Source organism: Myxocyprinus asiaticus, chromosome 1, assembly GCF_019703515.2.
Source record: "Myxocyprinus asiaticus isolate MX2 ecotype Aquarium Trade chromosome 1, UBuf_Myxa_2, whole genome shotgun sequence".
NCBI lineage: Eukaryota > Metazoa > Chordata > Actinopteri > Cypriniformes > Catostomidae > Myxocyprinus > Myxocyprinus asiaticus.
In genome coordinates, this window is record NC_059344.1 from 65,426,439 (window position 1) to 65,452,355 (window position 25,917).

Consider the following 25,917-nt stretch of genomic DNA (forward strand, 5'->3'; position numbering starts at 1 on the left):
AAAGCACAAATCTACTGTATTGCCCTTGTATTTCTCATAGGTGTGACTGTACATTGGGTGTTCAGTGTGTGTGGTGCGTTTACATGTGTGTGCGTGCACACATCTGAGAGGCTAACGCTGTGTTTTTGCGCTGCTCCACAGACAGAGCATGTTCCTCAGTATGATGTGGTGCCCTCTATGAGACCAGTGGTGCTGGTGGGACCCTCCCTCAAGGGATATGAGGTCAGGCCCTCCAAAGAGCATTATCAGTCACTTCATAGAGAACATGCTGAAGGAATAGTTCACAGAAAAATGAAAATTCACCGTCATATCACTTAAAACATGTATGATGTTTATCTCTCCGTGGAACACAACATTTAGCAGAATGCTATATGACAGTGTAGTCTAATATAGCGTTTGTCAGTTTTCGAAAGTAAAAATCCCTTTTCATTTTTTCCATTGGAGAATTGATTAATAACAACGACTTATTCAATCTTCAAAGACAGACCTAACCGTGAGCTCTGAGGTTGCTAATGGATGGTATGTGCTTCCGCTGAAGCCATCAGTCTGTTATTTCAACTTGAAAATGAATAGTGGAATTGTTTGGCGATTAACTACACACAAGCTAGCCACATGATAAGATGCGCGTATTGACGGTCTCAGACGCGGAGGCAACTGAGATTCGTCCCCCGCCACACGGATTGAGGCAAGTCACTACGCCACCACGAGGACTTAGAGCGCATTGGGAATTGGGCATTCCAAATAATAAAAAAAAAAGAAAGAAAAGAAAACTCTAAAATGTTTTAACCGATTCACAGCCCTTGTCGTTTAGTCTGATTTTCTAATACTTTTTTGCTTCAAATCAAAGTTTGTAGCATATTGACTACTTTTACGATTCATTTTTGACTGTTTTGACTAACATTCGAGTCGTCCTCTACTTTTGTTGTGTGAAAAAGAGCAGCCTGGTCTTTCAGCATAATTTCTCCCTTTGTGTTTCACAGATGAAATAAAAAAACTTAAAGGTTTTAGGCGACATGAGGGGTGACTAAATGATGACAAAATTAAAATTTTTAGAGTGAACTATCCTTGAAAATACAGAGTTCCCACCCTTTTTGACCAATGAATTTCCATGTCTTTTCCAGGCATTTGTGATGACTGAATACTGTTTTTATTAATTTTGATTCCAACCAATTTGTTCACCATTTTGACTAATTCTTGAGAAGAACTGACTCATTCACTGACAAATCAGGCATCACTGTGGCTCACCACCAATGAGCAATATCTAGCTCATGAAATATTTCAGAGCAGAGAAAAACTAGGAAAATATATATTCACTCTATAAAAGTGAATATTCCATGACTTTTGACGTTTTAGTAATTTCCGTGACTATTCCAGGCCTGGAAAACACCATTTTAAAATTCCCTGATATTTCTAGGATAGTCTGACTAAACATTTTACAATTGTGCATAAATCTGTGTTACTTCATTGTTTACATGTGTAAAATTTTAAGTTTGTTTACTGTTTTGTTATGTTTAGAATGCTTTATTATAATAAGTAGTTGTGTGTAATGTGTATACGTTATTATTTCTTTATGCATCATAAATTATATTTACGTTAATTTGTGGAACAGATTAAAAACAGATGTTTTCCTTTATTGGTGTGAACAGGTGACAGATATGATGCAGAAAGCTTTGTTTGACTTTCTGAAACACCGGTTTGAGGGGAGGTAAGTCTTTACGCTCTTCTGGTCTCTCTCTGTCTGTTCTCTTCCTCTTTGGCCCTCCTTTGGGGTAGTTTATATATTTGTGTGTGTGTGTCATGTGAGTGCACAAAGTTACTTTAAATAGTCACATCTCATTGCCTTAATTGGCCATGCTGGTACATGCACACAATGCTGGGTCACATGCTTTCTCCTGACTGCAGTATTCCCTCAGAGCAAAATGTACTGGATTCCCAGTGTGACATTTACGTCAAACCCCGGAATTATATGTGTGTTATGATGTGATACATTTGAATCAGGGTTTTACACTTGGGTACCAAATTTGAGTAACAAGTATGAAAAGGTTTAAACATTCTAAAGCTATGTCCCAAATGACACACTATTCACTATGTACCTAATATATACACCATGCACTCAGCCATGTAGTGTATGAATTTTCAAAGTGTAGTATTTTTACAACACAGAAGCATAAGCCGTTTAACAGCTGACGGAAGTGACGTTTTAAACGCCATGCGATGTGTTGCTGCTAGCTTTAGTGCATAAGCCAACCTCAGTTCAACACTTGTATATCTAACAGCATGCATATTCACACAGCGTGGGGTGACGGTTGAAGAAGTGCATCACCCGGGTACTCACTATACACTTCTTTTTGTTGCATTTTCAATGTGCATGTACTACTCGCACTGCTCACACTTCAAGATGACGAAGAATAGTGGAGAAGTGTACGATTTGGGATGCACCATAAGGCTTTCTTCAGACAGGCAGTAATTTTCTTTTTGACGTATCTGACTCAGATCTTTTTAGTTGTATGTACTAGTCTTAAGTAGGGCTATAGCTAATGATTATTTTGATAATCGATTAATCTAACGATTATTAGAACGATTATTCGACTATTCCTGTAAAAGGGCTACATTGACAGCTTCAGTTACGGTAGTATTGCACGAGCTAATGGCGCCATCTAGCAGCCGTGTGCGGGAAAACAATGAGATGACAACATCTTTATGAGATGATCCGATGTTGATCATATTACAATCTAAATCGCGAAGCCTGTCAAAATGATCCCGTCCCAAATGTTGGCTATTTCCTAACTTCTGCGCTCTGTTTGGGTGGTTTTGTGCTGATCAACTATTCAATTTGTTAGCATTAGGTATTGTGAACTAACAATTAACGATTTATTTTTTCCTTTCTTTGTTAACTTTTTTCAGTGTTAGTTCACGTTAGTTCCTAGTGCATTAACTAATGTTAACATATGCAACATTTGATTTAAAAGTTTTATATATGTGTTTAAATTAACATTAACAGTTTTAATTGTTAGTTCATGTTAACTAATGTTGAGTACTGATGGGGGGGGGGGGTGGTAATAGACTGTTCGCTGTCCCCCACTTTGCTCAATACATTTTCCTGCTTTTTTGTGCTTAGCCGATCACACGCGTGAACTTTGTCGTGTCGTTTGCCACAGCCACATCTTGTCGCTAACGGTTTGTCGCCGGTAGTTGCTGTGCTCTCATTGAAAATTAATGGCATCCTGTCGCTTTGTCGCTCTGTGTTGCTTGCGGTGTGAACGGGGACTTCACATTGTACAGAATGAGCAGTTAGCGTCAGTAACTATGAATTTACTTCACTCACTCTTTCACCATATATTAAACCATGTGGCATTTGCTGTGTAATAGTGAATAAATTAATGAATGTTTTTAGACTTGAGGTGCATTTTTAACCGTTGAAGTTTAACTTAATACAGCATCTTAAAAACATGCCGCTCATGCGCAAGATGCTAAAAAGCAGTGAGAGACGGCGCAACAAACACATTCTTCTATCTTATTTTAACATAGGATAACAATTGATAAAATGCCCCTAACTCTGAAGACTGATGGGGAAAAAATACTTTCCACCAACATGCATTGCAAAATGTTATTTGGTGGAATTGACTACTATCTGTCAGTTCTAAAACATGATTTACTTTCTCTTTACCTGTTAAACTGTTGAGAGAGTTTAATCTCCAAGAAACAGTTAATGACTCTCTTTCGCTCTCGTTTTCTCTCATTCAGGATTTCCATCACGCGTGTCACGGCTGATATTTCTCTTGCCAAGCGCTCTGTGTTGAACAACCCCAGTAAACACGTCATCATCGAGCGCTCAAACACACGCTCCAACTTAGGTGAGAGAGAGTCAATTTATGTTTATAAGTGTAAGACTAAAAAATCTGTTTACTGTTACCGGTAGTTTAGATGATCTACCTTGTATTATATGAATTATATTACATTTTATATTATATGAAGTCCTTTAACTAAAGGTCTTGATACACTCATTGTAGTCTCTTGTACAGTCACAAATGAACTTGCCTTCAAACACTATAAAGAGCTGAATAGTATATTCTCAAATCTGGAAATACTGTTAGTTAAAGCAATCATTTTCTGTTGTTGTTGTTGATTTTTTATTTTTTATTTTTTTTTTATTATTGTATATTACATTTGTAATATATTTATGTAGTTTTTAGTTTAAGCTTATTATTTATTTAAAAGTCAGTTTTATCATTTTTATTTCAAATGGATCTTAAACATCTTATACAGGGTTTTAGTTGTTTTAACTCTTTTTATATTTTAACCTGGATTTTGTCACGAAAATATCCATATAAGCTGGTATGGTGTTAAAAAAAAAAGTATTTATATTTATTATTTTTGTTAATAATTTTTTCCCCTAAAATTCAGAATAATTTTATACAGTATAATATTTCCTTTTTAATATATTTATATATTTTTATGTTAGATTTATTATTTAAGTCAGTCATTTTTATTTGTATTGTGCTTTTCACAATACACAGAATTTCAAAGCAGCTTTACAGAAAATCACAATGTAGTGTCCGTAATGTCTCCAGTCCAGAATCAGTTTCAGAGGTTTATTTAAATTATTATTATTAATAAAGTTAGGTCTTAAACATTTAGCTGTTTTAACATTTAATATTTTAACCTGGAACCATGAAAACAGCAATAGAAGCTGGCATGCCATTAAAAAAACAAACAAATATATTATTTATTTATTGTTTATGTATTATTTCTATTAATTTTTTTTTCTCTCAAATTCAGAATAATTTTCTGTTTTTATTTTTCAATGGTTTATACCATATATTATTTCAGTTTGCAAAATAGTTTTTTTTTTATTTAAAATGGATTTTAAACATTTTATATAGAGTTTTAGCTGTTTTACCTGTTTTTTTATTTTAACCTGAATTTTGCCATGAAAAAGGCCAAAGTGTATGTTAAAATATGTTATTTATTTATATGCATTTTTTAGATTTTTGTCTCATTAAGTACATTTATTTTTATGTAAAGTTGAAGTATGTCTGGCTTTCATTGCTCAGACACACTAGTCATTTCCCTGATGAATACATTATTACAGGTAGTCCCGCCCCAAACTCACACCATTGGTTGAAGCAGAAGATGACATGTTGGTCCACTCATCAAATAGAGAAATGTATAGAAAGCATCACAGAATCACAATATTCACACTCTTCAGAAAGTCAACTTACCAATAACTTACAGTATAGTTGACACTTCATATGAACCATTTGGACAGGAGAAAGTGTGCGCATTGAAAAAAGACACTTCAATGTTACATGTTTGACCTAGATCTCTATATTGTCTGGAAAACTATAGTAGGCTCCTACCTTGCTTTTGTTAAATATATGTGTACATATGTGTGTGTTTGCAGCGGAGGTACAGAGTGAGATCGAGAGAATCTTTGAGCTGGCTCGCACATTACAACTGGTTGTTCTAGACGCGGACACGATCAACCATCCAGCTCAACTGGGAAAGACCTCCTTAGCTCCGATTATTGTCTACGTCAAGATCACCTCTCCAAAGGTGCACACACAGAACAGTTCAAATGCACACATTCACTATTCCTCTGCCTCGTCGTAATGTCCTAAAGTGGTGCCATGGTTTGCTGTGATTCGTGATGTCTTTCTAATATTGGACAGTTTAGAAAAAACTAACGAGAAATGCGAGAACAATTATAAACAACTACATTCACATACACTCTTTTCCACACCCTACTGAGCTAACTAGACACCATTTTAAGCAATCACAGGAGCATCCGGATGCAAAGGCTGTTCCAAAGTGTAGGCTGCAAAGTGATGTTGCCTTCTAAGATGGCAGAGTTTTAAGGCAGTATCACAAGTGCACTTCATAAGGCAATTCCATAATGCATTGCGAAAAACATACTGAAAATGCTGATTCAAGATGGCAGACAGAGTCGAAATGAATCGAGCAGAAAGTTGATTTTACTGGCTACCAAAATGTATTGATGAAAAATCAACGCTTTCTAATGAGGTTCCATTTCAGTTAGGATGCTGCCTTAGAAGGGTGCCTATTTAGTCAGTATACAACGAGGCAGCTCACAGCCAGTGTCTTCCATTGAGTCCCAGCTAAAATCACACTGTGCTGGTATTTTGATGATGATGATGTCACACTGTGGTCATTGTCATGGTGTTGATAATCATTGTTGTGACTCTGGATCTCTCAGGTTCTTCAGAGGTTAATAAAGTCTAGAGGGAAGTCTCAGGCCAAACATCTCAATGTTCAGATGGTGGCAGCAGACAAACTGGCACAGTGCCCCTCTGTGAGTACACACACACATGTGTTTGTTTTACAATCATAGTGCAGACTTCCATTGACCTCTATTGTTTTGTATTGAACCAATAACATTTTCTATTACCTTCTTCTAAACCTAACCCTCACATAAACATTTCTGCATAATATAATATAACACAGAACGTTCCCCTAACGTTAGCATATGGTTCCCGTTTGGTTATTTTTTGGCAACTGATTCTTAACGTTCTAGGAACGTTCTCTTTACGATTATAAGCATAAAAAATCATTCCCAGAATGTTGCAGGGAGTTTTTTTTTGTTTTTTTTAAAATAACTTTTACAGAACGTTCTCTGTTGGTTATTTGTAGGTTTTATATTTAATAACCATAACTAACCTTCCCAGAATGTTGCAGGGAGGTTTTGTGGGATAACCTATTAAGAGCTAATACAGAACGTTTTCTAATGTTTTTTTTTTTATTATTTTATTTTTTATTATTATTATTATTATTATTATTATTATAAGAAACTAACGTTTCCAGAATGTTGCAGGAACGTTTTTGTTGACAACCTAAAAAGAACTTATAGAGAATATTCTCTAATGGTTATTTGTTTTTACAAATGATAAACTGACAATGACTGATATTAGTGCAGTACAGCTTTTAATTAAATGTAGATCACATTGGTTGGGATCTGAACGCATTATAATGAGCAAATGTGATAAGCATACACAAATCATATAATACGTGCCTTCTATCTTCCTAGCTTACTCTGATACATGCACGCACAAATGATCCGCACGAGTTTAATTCTTCTACAGAAATCTGCACATACTCTAAAAATTAACAGTCATTCTGGTGAACCGACTCACTGATTGACATGCGTTTATCGATTTCAGTCAATAATTACTTCTAGATGTGAGATTAAATATATATGTTATTGATTTGATAAATATTTAACTCATATAATTTTTTTGTCTATTGACTGCAAATGAAGAGAAGCAGACATCTCCGCTAAACTGTAAATTTCAGTGGTAAGAAATCAATCTAATGTTAGCCTAGTTAAAGGGATAGTTCACCCAAAAATGAGAATTCTCTCATGATTTACTCACCCTCATGCCATCCCAAATGTGTATGACTTTTTTTCTTCTGTAGAACACAAAATAAGATTTTTAGAAGAATATTTCAGCTCTGTAGGTCCATACAATGCAAGTGAATGGTGACCAGAACTTTGAAGCTCCAAAAAGGACATAAAGGCAGCATAAAAGTTATCCATACGACTCTGGTGTTTCAGAAGCGAAATGATAGGTTTGGGTGAGAAACAGATCAATATATAAGTATTTATTTTATTTTTTTATTTTTTTTTTATTTTTTGTCATAAATCTCCACCTTTGAAAAGTAAAAAAGTAAAGTAAAAGTCACTTCCACACCAAAAAGTTAAAGTGAAAGTGTAGATTTTCAGTAAAAAAAAACAAGGACTTAAATATTGATATGTTTATCATCCACACCTATTATATTGCGTCTGAGACACTGGAGTCGTATGGATTACTTTTATGATGGCTATATGTGCTTTTTGGAGCTTCAAATTGTTGGTCACCATTCACTTGCATTGTATGGACCTACAGAGCTGAGATATTCTTCTAAAAACCTTCATTTGTGTTCTGCAGAAGAAAGAAAGTCATACACATCTGGGATGGCATGAGGATGAGTAAATCATGAGAGAATTTTCTATCTATTAACTATCCCTGTTAATAGAATATTTATTTCATTTTTAATGTCTGTCAGTAAATTTCTGATTTAAAAAAACCCTCTGCTGTATTGAAGTCATTGGTTATTTGGAATAATTTACTTCAGTATGTGCATATTAATGTCCAGTGCTGAGGAACCTGAGAAAAACGCAAAAATCAAGGCTCAGTTTTCAGTATAATAGTGTTACATAAAAGGTTAAATTAATCTGGAAGATGTAATATCATCCAAATTAATTTAATCTATTTAAACCTGAGGTTGCTGGGATTGGCTCGAGCATCCCCACGACCCTATACAGGATAAGCTGGGATAAAAACAAATGAATGGATGGATATTAAATTATACATTAATTTATCCATCACTCCATATTACGTGTGAATTTATTATCATTAATTAAACAATGGATCAGAACAAGACATGGATTGTAGATTTGTTATTGACATACAGTAGGGTTACAAAAGAGCTAAGAAGAATGTTAGGAGAACGTTAGGATAACATTAGGGGAACATTAGGGGAACATTCCCTAAACCTGCAGGGAACGTTCTATTTCCTTAAAACAAAATTCTTGCTGCGCCAAGTGAGAACGTTAGAATATCTGTTCCCAGAACCAAACATTGTTAGCTGGCGTATAACTATAATAAAGCTGTTTTTATATTGATCATTTTAAACTAGTCTGCAGGAAAGTGTGACATTAAATCTGTGAGAACAGAACCAGACTTCAAACAGACCCTGAGAGACAAGACTGACAGATTGACTGTGTCAACAAGTGTGTAAATCATTTTTAACCCTCCATTTCATGTATTCTCAAAGTATTAAATAGGTCAGCTTCCATGTGGATTTGCTAAAGTTTTATTAAAAATAAGGTTTAGTTCCAGCCAAGTTTTTCACAACAGTTACTGTATGTTATATACATGCAAAAGGTTTGAAGTTAATGCATTAACTGATTTAAATATCAAGCACACACTGTTCACTCTGTGTTTGTTCTATATGCAGGAGCTGTTTGACATCATTCTGGATGAGAATCAGTTAGAAGACGCCTGTGAGCACATGGCTGATTATCTGGAAGCGTACTGGAAGTCCACTCATCCTCCCAGTGTCAGTCAGACCACAGAGACTGATGCTCCAGCTGTCTGTCCTGAACCGCAGTCTAATACACAACTTAAGGTGCTTATACAACTTCAACTCTTTAGCAATAGAGTCAAAGGCCAACATCAATCTCTAGTGAGCACAGGGTGGCTTAAGACTGATATGATGCTGATATACTATATAAAATACAGTATATCATATTAAATTTTATGGCAGCAAATGAGACACACTGTACACTAAATTGCTGAAATTAAATAAACACTTATTTGACATAATAGTTACTCAAAAATCACAAAAAAATCACAAACAGAAATTGTGTATCAAAGTATGTGAAATAAATAAATATTTTGGAAATAAAATGTCAAGTAAAACAATCAAATTATAAATATATTATAAAATATGTTCTAAAATATAACTATTATTACTTTATAATAATATTTTTAATATTGTATTATAATAATATATTAATATAATATTGATGTAATAAAATTAATAATATTTTATAATTCTATTATAATAATATAATATCATTTTAATGTAATATTATAATTGTAATATATTTTTATTAAAGTATAATATAATATTAATATAATAATATGATGTATTAATAATATTTATAATATATTAATTATTATTATTATTATTATTATATACATTATATTATAGAGGTTCAGCTGACAAAAAAAAAAATAGTGATGGGAACCTGTGATTTTGTGTGTATATTTGACCAAACTGCTTGTAATTACGCATTATACTTTTATTGGCACAATCAAATTATAAATATATTATATATTTTTTAAATATAACTATTATTACTTTATAATAATATTTTTAATATTGTATTATAATAATATATTAATATAATATTGATATAAAAAATTAATATAATATTTTATAATTATATTTTAATAATATAATATCATTTTAATGTAATATTATAATTATAATATATTTTTAAAGTATAATATAATATTAATATAATAATATGATGTATTAATAATATTTATAATATATTAATTATTATTATTATTATTATATAAATTATATTATAGAGGTTCAGCTGACAAAAAAAAAAAAAAAAATAGTGATGGGAACCTGTGATTTTGTGTGTATATTTGACCAAACTGCTTGTAATTACACATTATACTTTTATTGGTACAATCAAATTATAAATATATTATAAAAAAAAAAAATTCTAAAATATAATTATTATTACTTTATAATCATATTTTTAATATTATAGTAATAATAATAATAATAATAATAATAATAATAAACTTTTATTTATATAGCACCTTTCATACAAAAAAAAATGCAGCTCAGAGTGCTTCACAAAAAAACAGATAAAATGGCATAATTAATGTAACATAAGACTGAAATATTAATATATAATATTTTTATGGCATTTTTTTGACGCGGACATTTTTGTCCTCTAAGGTCCTGAGTGTGAGGGTTTTTTTAATCTGACACTGCACAAAAAATAATAATGTATCAAATGCATCAATGTTGTTGCTAATCATTGACATATCCCAGACTGTGATAAACCCTTTACTTATACTTAATCATTTTAGCATTTATTATATAGAAAATATTATTATTATTTTATTTTATTTTTTTCATAAAAAACAACAGTGGCATTATGTAAACAAACTGGCATTTAAAGGGTTAAAATCCTGAAAATGAATGAATATTTGGTAGTTATGATCAGGACTGATGTTGGTTAAAAAATTTAAGTCAGTGAAAGTGGAAAATAATATTAATATATAATATTTTTATGGCAGTTTTTTGACGTGGACATTTTTGTCCTCTGAGTAACTTTTCTAAATTGATGCACAAAGGTTAAGCGGAGCAATAGTATGTAAAACAGATGACAATGTCATTTAAAGAGCAGTCACAACTGAATGGTTCAAATAATTTGCTAACATTAGAGAACTTTGCTTCTGCCTTGCGGTCTAGAAATCGCTTTTGAACCAAAAATTCCCTTCTAGCCTTTTTTAAGATTAGATTGGCATCAAAGAACACACAATAATGAAATACTGAAATATTATCAATATTTAACCCTGTTGTTATTACTAAGTCTAGAGTGTTACCATGCTGATAAGAGGGTTCATTTACATGTTGGGTGAGTTCAAAGCTTTCCAGTAAATTCATGTGCTCCATAGTTTTGGAGTCACTCTTTTTATTAATATGAATTTTCAGGTCTCCATTCAGGATTAATTTGTCATATCTAGTCATACCAAGTGAGATCAGCTCTGAGAATTCCTGTAGAAATATCAATGAATATCTCTGTGACCAATATAATGTAATGATGAGCACTGAGAATTCTGCTTTGAGCTCAAGAGCAAGATATTCAAATGATGTAAATTCACCCAGGTCAATGTCATTACATGCAAACTGTGTAGAGAGAATGGTTGCAATCCCTCCTCCCTTCCTGTTTTGTCTGACTGACTGATAAAAATGATAGATTGGAGGACAAGCCTCTATCAGTGTTGCTACTCTTGTAGTGTTGGTAAGCCAGGTCTCAACTAAAAATATACATTGCAAATTATTTTCAATCATCAGATCACTAATCAAAAAAGATTTGTTAGCCAGTGATCTGACATTAAGAAGGGTTAATTTCAGCTGTAAGGATTCTGTAACAGGAGGGTAGACTGGTTGTAGCTGGACAACTTTAAGATTACTGAGACAGTAACTAGATGATCTGTGATTGCTATGATTTGCTTGACCATGCCACCGGCTATTTATTTATTTTTTATCCCCTTTTTCCCCAATTTTGGAATGCCCAATTCCCACTACTTACTAGCTCCTCGTGGTGACGCGGTTACTCACCTCAATCCGGGTGGCGGAGGACGAGTCTCAGTTGCCTCCACTTCTGAGACCGTAAATCCATGTACACTATATTGCCAAAAGTATTCGCTCACCCATCCAAATAATTGAATTCAGGTGTTCCAATCACTTCCATGGCCACAGGTGTATAAAATGAAGCACCTAGGCATGCAGACTGCTTCTACAAACATTTGTGAAAGAATGGGCCGCTCTCAGGAGCTCAGTGAATTCCAGTGTGGTACTGTGATAGGATGCCACCTGTGCAACAAGTCCAATCGTGAAATTTCCTCGCTACTAAATATTCCACAGTCAACTGTCAGTGGTATTATAACAAAGTGGAAGCGATTGGGAATGACAGCAACTCATAAAATGACAGAGCGGGGTCAGCGGATGCTGAGGCGCATAGTGCGCAGAGGTCACCAACTTTCTGCAGAGTCAATCGCTACAGACCTCCAAAGTTCATGTGGCCTTCAGATTAGCTCAAGAACAGTGCATAGAGAGCTTCATGGAATGGGTTTCCATGGCCGAGCAGTTGCATCCAAGCCATACATCACCAAGTGCAATGCAAATCGTCGGATGCAGTGGTGTAAAGCACGCCGCCACTGGACTCTAGAGCAGTGGAGACGCGTTCTCTGGAGTGACGAATCACGCTTCTCCATCTGGCAATCTGATGGACGAGTCTGGGTTTGGCAGTTGCCAGGAGAACGGTACTTGTCTGACTGCATTGTGCCGACTGTGAAGTTTGGTGGAGGGGGGATTATGGTGTGGGGTTGTTTTTCAGGAGCTGGGCTTGGCCCCTTAGTTCCAGTGAAAGGAACTCTGAATGCTTCAGCATACCAAGAGATTTTGGACAATTCCATGCTCCCAACTTTTGTGCATGACACCGCGGAGACTCACAGTCTGTGGAGGCTCATGCTACTCTCCGCGATCCACGCACAACTTACCACACGCCACATTGAGAGCGAGAACCACTTAAACTTATTTAGAACTCGCGACTCCAGGGGTGGTAGTCAGCATCAATACTTGCTGAGCTACCCAGGCCCACATGCCACCGGCTATTGAAGATCACTGGTATGTTTACGGAAGTGGCATGGGGTCTGTCTCATCTCTGATACACACCTGAGTGATTAGGTCTGTGGTGATTGCTATTTAATAGTTGATCAATTTGACTCAGCTTCTGGCATCTTTGATTAACTCCTTGATTGGTGAGTGTGATAGAGAGGGGGAGGGGGGTCGTTGGGTCTGTGATTGGGACAGGGACATCCTCTGAATGCCTTGGGTGATGTGGAGCAGAGGGTCAAGCGAGGAGGGAGAGATACATAGTGTCTGCCTTCGTGCACTGTCCTTTGTACTTCTCCACACATTCTTGGTTGGGTATGACATCCCAAGGGCATGACGCAGGTTGGCACCGAGTAGTCTGGATCCAATGATGTTTGGATGAACCCCATCAGGTTTAAAGCAATCTTTACAGTTCCAAAAGAACTTTATCCCATGGGTGAGGCATGCGGATGTCAGCCATGTATTCAGGCTACGGAGTCTGCTAAAGGATTCAATTCCTTTTCCTAAATTTGGAATGGGGCCTGAGATGAATACATGTTGCGATTGACAGTCACTCAGTTTCTCTAGTAGCAGGGTAAAATATTTTTTCAGGATCTCAGTTTTCCTTCGTAGAATGTCAAAGGACCCAGTATGGATAATAATCTTCATATTAGCTGGATATGTTGAGAGGATAACTGGCAACAGCTCTGTTAGCTCTCTGACAGATGTATCAACCATAGTCAAAATTTCAGTCTTTGCCATTCTTGAATGCTTGGTTATAAAGTCCACAATCAGAATAGTGTCTGGCTTATTAGATATGGAATTAGCAATGTTTCTTTGGCCCTCGGCCTAGCAATGGTTTTGGGGCTATTTCTTATGGTTTGGTTAGCCTTAATGCAAGTTCTGTGATAAGCTTCTTTAGGTTCAATGTACTTAGAATTATCACACATTTCGTTCAGAATCAATGGATCGTATCCGTTTTGCAATGAGAGTTCAGGTGATGGAGTGAGCGTTGGTGCTCTCTTATTTAATTTTTACTGGATTTGCCTCTGCGGAGGACGATGTCAGACCAAGCTGTGTAAGAAGCGTCATTAGGGAAGGCTGGTTTGAGAGCCTCTGCAGCTAATCCGGTGTCGTTAGGACATATCCAGGTGAACATATCAGCCAAGTCCGTGATGGGATGCTCTATATTTGATGTAATCCCGTGTATAAAAATCTGCATCTGTACATTAGCATTTGGTGGCTCAGCACCTTGTATAGTAGCTGCTACAGAGTCAATAAATTGCTCACTCTCGTGTATTTGAATCAGCGTTTCAGTCTTCTATTCAAGCTGCGTTATCTTCTCAGTCAGTCGCTAACACTCCATGCAGCTCACCGATTTTGCTTGTCTGTGTGAAGCTATATTCAATATTTCAACTATATTTTGTTACTATCATGAGGACATAACGCTGCTGATGCCTGAACTTCCACGTGGTGTTGTTGCAATGGTATAACGGAAGTGCATGATGTAACTTCCATAAGCTCATAGAAAATCTGTATTATAATAATATAATATATTAATATAATAATACAATATTGATATAATATGATATTAATATAATATTATAATTATAATATATTTTTATTAAAAATACTATATATTAAAATAATAATATGACATTAATATTTATAATAATTTATTATTATTATTATTATTATTATTATTATTGTTATTATTATTATTATATAAATTATATTATAGAGGTTCAGCTGACAATAAAAAGTGATGGAAACCTGTGATTTTGTATGTATATTTGACAATGTATACTTTTATTGGTACTATATTTAATATTATTAATGTATAATATGACTAATATAGTCACTGTAATGAAAAGTGTTTACAAAAAACCTTTAACGAGTATGATGAAGGGATGGATGGAGGAAGGGTACTAACACAAATCTTACTTCAACTAAAAACTTCATCACAATTACAAACAGTACTATGATCATACAGTACATTTTATGAAACTGCTGTTTGCTGAGAATGTGCTTATCGTTCTGTTGACTAACACTGCTGCTTATCAGACAGAGGAGGCTACTCCAGTTACAGATGAGTAGCCTCAGTCGTGGTAAGTGTGTGTGTGTGTGTGTGTGTGTGAGCGTGTCAGTGACTTGAACACTTAGACACAAACATGCTTTCATTTAAACAAGTTCAGAATACTAATTAGTAAAACTAAGGGTTTTTTTAGGGTTTATCCTAAAAGAATAGTTCCCTCTAAAAATACAGATGTTGTCATCATTTACTGACATTTACTGATGTTGTTCTTTCTTCTGTGGAACACACAATGAAAATATTTTGAGGAATGTTCACGTTGCTCTTTTCCGAACAACTGCCAAATTGAAATAAGCGGAAAAGCAAATGAGATTTGAGAGCTACAGCAGAGGTTTTCAGTGAATAATGACTTAAATTACAGTCTGTTTCTTATACAACGCTATCATGTGACTTCAGAAGACTTGGAATATGGCACTCAAGTCGTATTGACATTTTTAGGGTGCTTTGTCATTTTCGGAGCTTGACAGCCCCTGGTCACTGTGCTTTTGTTTGCATGAAAACGAACAGCCTGAACATTCTTCAAAATATCTCATTTTGTGTTACACCGAAGAAGGAAATTCATACAGGTTTAAAAAGACATGAGAGTGAATAAATGATGTCAAAATTTTTATTTTTGGGTGGGTCTGGTTGATTTTTAATCTATTTCAGATCCAATTTCTAGTGTAATCACATTCTACAGATGCAACAGGAGATTAGTGGTTCACTTAACATGTGATTTGCAGTGATCTGTGACATTCGTCTGTGCAATATAAACTGAGACTTGCATGTGTGTGTGTTTTATTACAATAGTCCATTGCATTATTTGTCTAAGCCTAAATAACTGCATTATGCCATGCGTGTGTTGCCAAACCAGGGCGCAGGGGTTGACCAGAAGACAGTCGACAGGAGGAGCTTTCACGAAGACCACCATCATCATCACCATCACCAAACTCAGAGGCAAGCAAGTTTAGAACGACCAGCAGGCGACGATATCGATGAGAGCGAGACTAAAGCCAACAGAGAGCAACAGCAGCTACAGAGGGAATGGAAAACACATTACACACACCACCAATCTTCATCCACACATCCACACCGGACTGAACGACACAATCACCATAACCATCACCACAACAGACATCATCACCACCATCACAATCGGACTGTGCAGACACTTTCCCGACAAGAGACGCTGGAGAGCAGGGAGTCCACTCACAATGAGCACTCACACGGACACACACAAACACACCCAACAGAAGAAGAAGAAGAGCGGACGCTTCGACCGAACCAGCATCAGCACCACCACCATCATCATCATCGTCGCAGAGAGAAAGAGAAGGAATATGACCACAATGAGAGGAACAGCAGGCAAAGAGGACCACAGAGATCTCAACGAGAACATCACCAGGAGAGACAGGACAGGAAACGAGGTGACACAGAATGGACGCGAGACCATTACATAGAGCAGTGACACAGGCACACATAAATACAACCCTGCCATTTACACACTCTAGTGCGGACCACCTCCATGGGCCTTGATTTGCCTCACATCAATGTTATGTGTTTTCATAGGACAGTATGATCACTACCAGTCAAAGGTTTGGACACACCTGCTGATTCTTACTTTTTCCTTAACTTTTATTAATGATTCTTTTGGTACTTTTGAGGAGGAAATAATACATGCAATGCAAATTGGATTTACTGCCCTCAGCAGTCGTGATGGGCATTTTCAAAAAATATAAGGACCGTTTGTTTCAAACAAGTGCTTCGGAGTGCGTATAAAACTGGCCGAGTCACGTGATTCCCCCAAACGAGACTTGGTTACGCCATGCTGTTACGAAACGTTTCACTTTGTCGGTTTATATGTAGCTAGAACAGTGACTTACAGGAATATTCTGGGTTCATACAAGTTGAGCTCAATCGACAGCATTTGTGACATAATGTTGATTACCACAAAAATTAATTTTGACTCGTCCCTCCTTTAAAAAAAGTAAAAAATCGATGTTCCAATGAGACACTTACAATGGAAGTGAATGGGGGCCAATTTTTGATGGTTTAAAAGCAGACATGTGAAGCTTATAATTTTATTAAAGCACTTTCATTCATTCTTGGTGTTTATATTTTTACAGTCATTTTAGGGTTTTAGTGTTTGTTGACTACATCTTAATGGTAACAAAGTTGTAAAATTGGCTATAACTTTACACAGAAAGGTTTGTAAGTGATTTTATCACACTAAAATCATGTTTACACATACACTATATTGCCAAAAGTATTCGCTCATCTGCCTTTAGATGCATATGAACTTAAGTGACATCCCATTCTTAATCCATAGGGTTTAATATAATGTCGGCCCACCCTTTGCAGCTATAACAGCTTCAACTCTTCTGGGAAGGCTTTCCACAAGGTTTAGGTTTTTCAGAGTTCCTTTCACTGGAACTAAGGGGCCAAGCCCAGCTCCTGAAAAACAACCCCACACCATAATCCCCCCTCCACCAAACTTCACAGTTGGCACAATGCAGTCAGACAAGTACCGTTCTCCTGGCAACTGCCAAACCCAGACTCGTCCATCAGATTGCCAGATGGAGAAGCGTGATTCGTCACTCCGGAGAACGCGTCTCCACTGCTCTAGAGTCCAGTGGCGGCGTGCTTTACACCACTGCATCCGACGCTTTGCATTGCACTTGGTGATGTATGGCTTGGATGCAGCTGCTCGGCCATGGAAACCCATTCCATGAAGCTCTCTATGCACTGTTCTTGAGCTAATCTGAAGGCCACATGAACTTTGGAGGTCTGTAGCGATTGACTCTGCAGAAAGTTGGCAACCTCTGTGCATTATGCGCCTCAGCATCCGCTGACCCCGCTCTGTCATTTTACGTGGCCTACCACTTCGTGACTGAGTTGCTGTCATTCCCAATCGCTTCCACTTTGTTATAATACCACTGACAGTTGACTGTGGAATATTTAGTAGCGAGGAAATTTCACGACTGGACTTGTTGCACAGGTGGCATCCTATCACAGTACCACACTGGAATTCACTGAGCTCCTGAGAGCGGCCCATTCTCTCACAAATGTTTGTAGAAGCAGTCTGCATGCCTAGGTGCTTCATTTTATACACCTGTGGCCATGGAAGTGATTGGAACACCTGAATTCAATTATTTGGATGGGTGAGCGAATACTTTTGGCAATATAGTGTATATTGTTTATGTATTGTAGCTATACTTTTGAAACAGTGAGAATTTTAACGTTCCCCCATTCACTTCCATTGTAAGTGCCTCACTGTAAACACGATTATTTTTTTATTCAGTAAACAAGGGACGAGTTGAAATAATTTTTTGTGGTACTCAACATATGCTGTCGATTTAGCTTAACTTGTATTGAATCTGGAATATTCATTTAAGTGTACGAATCGGAATTTTTTTCCTTTGAATTTTTTTTATTTTTTATTTATCTTATACATTTGTATTTTTAAACAGCAGACGTTTTCCTTTTTGAATTTGTCAGAGGTGGAATTAGCTGTAAAAAATGAAGATTGTAGAATTACAGGTTCAAATTTTCTCAAAAAAAAAAAAAACCTCCTCAAAATACAAACCTCTCACATTCAGATAGGTAAACAAACTAGGCCAAAGGTCAAGCAAAGCTGGGTTATTTACTTGCACCATCAAGCGGTCAGTGTGGCACTGACCAACACTGAAGTAAAAGCATTGCATCCATTTCTGCATTCATATTTTGCTGCTACATGGAAGATAAAGTGTTCTCCATGCTGATCAAAGTGTTTTCAGACAGTATGAAGTCATTCATTTTTACTTTTGTTAATTGTCTTTCTTTTTACTTCTTTTGTCATTGTAGACTTTATTTTATAGAATATGTGTTAATTTACATTTACATTTATGCATTTGGCAGACGCTTTTATCCAAAGCAACTTACAGTGCCCTTATTACAGGGACAATCGCCCTGGAGCAACCTGGAGTTAAGTGCCTTGCTCAAGGACACAATGGTGGTGGCTGTGGGGATTGGACCAGCAACCTTCTGATTACCAGTTCAATGCTTTAGCCCACTACGCCACCACCACTCCTGTACGCCACCACCACTCCTGTTAATACTACGTTACAGTTGTATTTGTTAACTTTTGTTATTACCCAGCTCTCAGGAATACTCGATTCGAATTGGTCAATGGCGCCATCTAGCGGTCTGAAATTTCTGAGTAACAACCGTGCATTCGGGGATTAAGAAGACGTATCAGACTCGGGTTGCCGCTTTTGAAGTTTTAAAATAAGGGACACTTAAATGTATAAATTTTGGATGATTTATACATATTTTTTAATTTGTATTTATTTTATTTGTTTATTTTTTTCCTTCACCTGTACTTGTCTTTATGATTGCATTCATACATTGTTTGATCTTATTGAACATTTATGTAGAACAAACTCCACAGTTTTACCACTATTTGTGGACTTTTCAGACGGTCCCTTACCACACCCTCCACAGTATTAGCACGTTTTAGAACAATGTGTGGACTTTTCAGATGGTCCTTTACCCACCGTGGGCAAATTTTTCAACTTATATCAATGTTAAATTGCCAATCTGGAACGATTTCACCGTGACACCATCTGACCAGCTTAAACATGGGACAAATCGCGTATTTTACGGGACGGGTGCAACCTTATATCAGACGGTCATCCGGGTATTGCGAGTCAAATCAACTTAAATCAGTGTTTCATGTGCATTTATTTATTGGAAGTGTGCATCGATTTCTTCTCACATAATTACATAATTTCAACATAAATCAATATTTTATTTCCATGTATTTATTTATTTGGTTAGTAGCCATGTTATGAGCGGGACAATGTACAGTCAGCCAGTTGTATTGCAAAATAAACCCATTTATGGTGATACAAGACCCCAATGCGAAGCGCTGCAAAAGCATTCAACCCTGTATTGGTTTATTTAGCAAAAAGAACTGGCTGAAAGTACATATTATACCTTACTTAATGCAAAATTTCTTAATATTTCTCCAGACCACTGGGTGGCGCATGTAAGTAACTCAGCCTTGCTTGACCTTTGGCCCAAGTTTATTTAATTTCTGAATTTCTGAGATCTAAGTATTTGTATTTGGAGTTCTGCATTTTTAAAATACCTGTTAATCACTTTGAGTTAAGTTTCCAAAGCATGCAATCCCAAAATGCTGTTGTGTTCAATGGAAAGATACATATGAGAAAGACAGATATATATATATATATATATATATGTATGTATATGTATGTATTATATTCAAAGAGATTTATTAGATGTACAGAAGGTGAATCTGAAACTATGAACAAACTATCGTCAATAAAACCACCAAGTTTTCTTATTCTCTAATATAAAAGTGATTATGAGATATTATGAGAATGCTGCGTAGCCTAAAGGTCAATGAACTTAACACATATTTATCTATGTACTTGAACTTGAGTCCAGCGCTAACTTAGTGTGAGTTTCACCGTAACGTCTTTATTTATAAATGTTTATTGCACAAACTATATAAGATAGAGAAAAAAGTATTGGAATAGTACAAAGACAAACGTTATTTAATATAGCAATGTCACACGAGCAAGAGTGTTGTTATGGTGGTTTATCAGCAGGACTGGGATTTGGGTGTTAGCACGAGGTCACAGGCAATCACAGCTGATATACTGTACTGATGTCTCTCAAACTAACAGCGCAGACTCTCTCAATGTCAACAGAACTCGCTGAAAACATATAAACATTTGTGAAAAATGTTGCATAGTGAGGATGTCTTCAAACATAATGCCATAAATAGTTTTCATTAATTTACATCATACAAAGTCAGTAAACATAGAAAAGCGAAATCAATATTTGCTGTGTGCACCTTTGCCTTCAATACAGCAGCAATTTTTCTAGATACACCTGGACACAGTTTTTCTTGGTTGTTGGCAGATAGGATGTTCCAAGATTCTTGGAGAGCTTGCCACAGTTCTTCTATCTATTTAATCTGTCCCAACTGCTTCTGTGTCTTCATGTAATCCCAGACTGACTCGTTGTTGAGATCTGGGCTCTATGGGGTCATGCCAACCATTGTAGGGCTCATTGTTCTTTGTCAATTCTATTTGCAAAGGGAATGGTGAAATCTAAAATTGATATTTCCTACTGATACACTAAAAGCACCTAAGACTTTTGCAGAGTACTGTAAATCAAATGACTGGATGTTTGTTGATATGACAAAGTTAACCCCAAGTTATTTATGCAGGACATTTGCTTTTCCTTTACTTTACACTCCAACTCGTTTATTTATGTATTTTTCATAAAGCAAATTCAAAAGCATTTAAACTGAAGCATTTAAGCATCATCAAAAGGTTTCTAAAATCATGAGAAGCATAAATTCAGTCATGTATGTCCAAACTTTTGTCTGTTAGTTTACGTGACAAGTGTATCCATGCATAATTATTTTTTCATGTGGGGACACAAATTAATATTAAATAAAAACATTTATATCTTAATTTCATATGGAATGACATTTTATTTTATTTTTTAATGTTGACTCTTTTAAAGTCAACATAAATGTACCCGTTTTATTCTAAAGGAACAGTTCACTCAAAAATGTAAATTCTGTTTACTCACATTGTTACAAACCTGCGTGGCTTTCTTTTTTCCACGGAACATAAAATACTTTTTTTTTATTTATTTTTTTAAATATTTTACATTTGCATACAATTAAAGTGAATGATGAATTAGGGTAAATATTCTGCCTAACATATGCAATGACACTGGAAGGGTTATAAACAGAAATGTGAAATTCCCCAGAGCTTGCATGAATCCGTGGGTAAAAAACGAAAAATTGTTATTTGAGCTGTAAAGTTGCCAAAGTAATCTGTTTGAGGTGGAACTCATTTTCTAAATGGATGAACTTCTGGTAATGAGGGGAGAACAGGGTTTTGCTTATTTATTTAAAAAAAAAAATGTTTAGCCTAAAGCTGTGAATTAATATTACAGTATCACCAATATTGCATGTATTTATTTAATCCCCTTTTCTCCCAATTTGGAATGCCCAATTCCCACTACTTACTATGTCCTCGTGGTGGCGCGGTTACTCACCTCAATCAGTTGCCTCCGCTTCTGAGACCGTCAATCCGCACATCTTATCACGTAGCTCGTTGTGCATGACACAGCGGAGACACACAGCATGTGGAGGCTCATGCTACTCTCCGTGATCCACGCACAACTTACCACGCGCCCCATTGAGAGCGAGAAACACTAATCGCGACCATGAGGAGGTTACTCCATGTGACTCTACCCTCCCTAGCAACCGGGCCAGTTTGGTTGCTTAGGAGACCTGGCTGGAGTCATTCAGCACGCCCTGGATTCAAACTCGAGACTCCAGGGGTGGTAGTCAGCGTCAATACTCGCTGAGCCACCCAGGCCCACTCCAACTGAGTTTTATTAACGGTGATGAAGTGCATAGTTAAAAAAATCCGTATGATAGATGACACAATATTGTTGGCGCATGACACGTTGTTTTAGCTGTTTTCCTCGTCAGCGTTGGTTAGAATGTCAGGCTCTCTCGCCGTTTAAGATGTTTGAATTCTCCCATAGTGCTTTACGGTAAAAAAACTAAAAACTCAGAAGAATTCCAATGGGTTTGTGCCGTGAGAAACCGGGTTGAGTAGCGCAAGTGTCTGTGGAGCCCAATCTGGAACCCTGCAGGACTCGAAAATCGTGTGAATTTTGTCAGTACCTGAAAAACCCTGTTTCTTCAATTCTGACAGTCTCACATAAAGCCGCTCTGTCTTCCTCCTCCATTTCTCTGACAGAATGTGTACCGCGTACGTGTTACGTGATTAGAATGAGGTGCACATTTCTTGTCACGTGGTGGCGGATTTGTGTAACCGCGATACAGACTGGTTGCCAAATTTCTACTGGTTTATCATGTCTACTGGTATATCGCCCACCCCTATACCGGCAGAAGTTAAATGACCATCTTTTAGTTAGCCACTAGGCTAATATAACCTGTTAAACAAAATCGCGTATTGGCTATATGCCGTACTGACAACACTAAATAACATAATATTGTAAAGAGAATCTAATATATAATAAAACATCGCACTACAGTCCACAGCGAGGACAGTCTCGAAACACTATAAACTAATAAAGATTTGCAAGCTACGACAGTGTGCAGGCTTTCTATTTTTGCTATTGTATTGTGTCCGCATCTGTCCGCGATGTGTTTATTTATGGGTTTAATGGCATTAACGTAGACCACACTTTATTAACTGAACCTGATTTATCGATGCCTGTACTGAAGTATGAAACTTAAATTCTAGAGTTCATATCAAATGACGAAACTGTCCAACCAGTCACGTTAAAGGGCATTAATTGTTTCGAGAAAATCAAACACAAACTGCGTCTTCCCACAAACTTTTCTCCCCATGCCAAGCACTTCTGTTGGAAAAATTATATCGAATGTATGAAGCAGAGCTGGGAATAAACTAACGAAATAAATGCAAGCATCGAAGACCCTGTTTACACCTGGTATAAAGATGCATTTTTGGTGATCCGATCACATGTGGTTAGCGCTACATACAAGTCTAAACAGGGTCTAAAACGTTTTGTGATTGAATCACAAAAAACACATACAGAGGTAGTCAAAAACACATGTGACCACATCGTATTTGAGATGTAAACGATAATCCATCCTGAATGTCTCGGCAGCAGTGAAGCACCACCCCTCACCTGTCAAAACAGTTTAAACTTTGCCGGTTACGAGCGGCTTTAAAAGGAAATAACTATCCGATCAGAAAATTTGAAAAAACGGATACATACACAAACACAAGAACTTCACGGATATTCTTCAGTGTGTATGAAATCAACATGCAGGGACACTTATGAGAAGTACGAACATCTGCTGCTCAGTTTAAAGGTGCTGTAAGCGGTTTTTTCATGGAAAGGTATGCAAAAATGTCACTACTCCCCGAAAGATATCTATGAAATAAGTGTCAATCATTTTGCGCTTTGTCACAGTATCGAAGTTGCAGCGAATTACTGCGGCATATTGCATTTTTATGCCATGTTGTTCATAACAGTTGTCAGTTGAGGGCGCTATTTTGCTGCTGTTGTTTTTAACAACCGTTTCTGATTGATGTTGGTCTCAATAAAGCTCATTTGGTATCTTTGGAGTGCATGGTTTTGGAAAGAGGGGGCTTGGCTAATTCAAAGGCTTTGTCTCGTGGAAGTATAAGGGCTACAGCACCTTTTAATACAGGTAATCCACTAAAATAACAGACAACTCTGCTTAGATTATTGCTTTTGTGCAGATTAGATTTCAGATGCATCTGGGAGAAAAAGCGCACATTTTTGTCTCGCTTTCTTTGTCTTTTCTGACTTTGATGCGGTTTGTTATCATGCAGTAACACGCTGACATAGTGATTAATGTATGTCGTCGTGAAACACAGTTCCTCCCCTCCAAATCCGATCACAAGTGGTCACAGGACATGCATTTAAGGGACCGGGTGTAAACAGTGATATGTCTCACCCGAGATGCCAGGTGGAAACAGGGTCAAAGAAACCTTTACAATGAAGTTTTATAAAGAAAACAACAAACCGCTTTTTTTATTATCAATTTGTGTTATTAATTAACAGGGTTCCCATGTGTCCTGGAAATCCTGGAATTTTGCAATGCAGTTTTCAAGTCATGGAAAAGTCATGGAAAACTGGAAAATAATTATTTGTCCTGGAAAATATTTTAGTATAATAAAACTGTTTGATTGTGTCGCTGACAAGGTGTTTGTTACATGCACAATTATTAATACAGTACATATTCACTCCCCAAGGTGGTAGCGTGGTAATGTAGCATTTACACCTCGGTATTTAAATTAATTTTCAATAATTCAATGATCGGTGTCTGCTTATACCACTGTTATCACTTGTAGAGCCCTATGATTTCAGCGATGTGGAAAACACAGAGGGAATCACTGAATACAGTCAGAAAAATTGCATTAGCTATAAAACGCGGAATGTCACGGAATTTGACATATTTGGATTTTAATGCACAATTAATCAAATGAAAACCTCGAAATGTCCAATTTTGATTATTAAACTGTAAAAGGCTGTGATTTAATTAAATAAATATGAATTCATAATTAATATGTGAAGCCGGCCACTCGTACGCTGAAAGCACCTCATCATGAGCATCACGCGTGCTCTAGGTGTGTGTGTAGTAGATGACAGTGAGCAGAGCGCTCTGAAGCATGCAGCACATACAGACTATATATTTATTTAATTAAATCACAGCTTTTTGGGGTTTAATAATCACACTGGGCCATGTAGCAAACTGCTTATCCTGAGGTAAGAAACTACAGACAAAAACACACAGAAACGGCAAAATAAAAGCTCGATTTAAATGGACGCGTGAAAGGAAAAAAAAATCATGTTTAATGCAATTAAAATATAATAATGCATTAAAGCAATATTTCACATCTGTGATGTTCTGTTGTGCAGCAGTTCATTTGACAAAAATATCTCCAGTGTTATTTCGGATTGTGCTGTAGAAATGCACTTCTTTTGATAAAAATAATGCAATGCTATGTTGAAAAATTGAATTAATTAAAATAATTTGATTAGATTATTTTGATGATGAAATTAAACTGTTGAATACAGAATTTTGAAAAAAAATAACCCTCTAATAACCACAATTGTAATGACCTCTCATGTGTTTTTTCACCATGTGGCACATAAAATATACTGGAAAATTGTACCTTGAAAAGAGTGGGTTACGGTTAATTTCACTTATTAAATTATTATTATCATTATTATTATTCATTACTTATTTTATTTTACTTTATTAAAATGTAGTCATGGCAGTTTATCTGAAAGTACACAAAACA

General features: G+C 36.2%; 1 protein-coding gene across 1 annotated transcript in view; it reads left to right on the plus strand.

Moving 5' to 3' along the window:
• LOC127426449 (voltage-dependent L-type calcium channel subunit beta-2-like) overlaps positions 1 to 25,917 on the plus strand; it is a 60,797-nt gene that overhangs the window by 30,563 nt on the left and 4,317 nt on the right. The window contains exons 7-13 of the mRNA XM_051673323.1: positions 142 to 222; positions 1,647 to 1,705; positions 3,745 to 3,854; positions 5,405 to 5,556; positions 6,218 to 6,313; positions 9,019 to 9,189; positions 15,921 to 16,473. Of these exons, the coding sequence (XP_051529283.1) occupies positions 142 to 222; positions 1,647 to 1,705; positions 3,745 to 3,854; positions 5,405 to 5,556; positions 6,218 to 6,313; positions 9,019 to 9,189; positions 15,921 to 16,473 (1,222 nt within the window). The remainder of the gene's footprint in view (positions 1 to 141; positions 223 to 1,646; positions 1,706 to 3,744; positions 3,855 to 5,404; positions 5,557 to 6,217; positions 6,314 to 9,018; positions 9,190 to 15,920; positions 16,474 to 25,917) is intronic.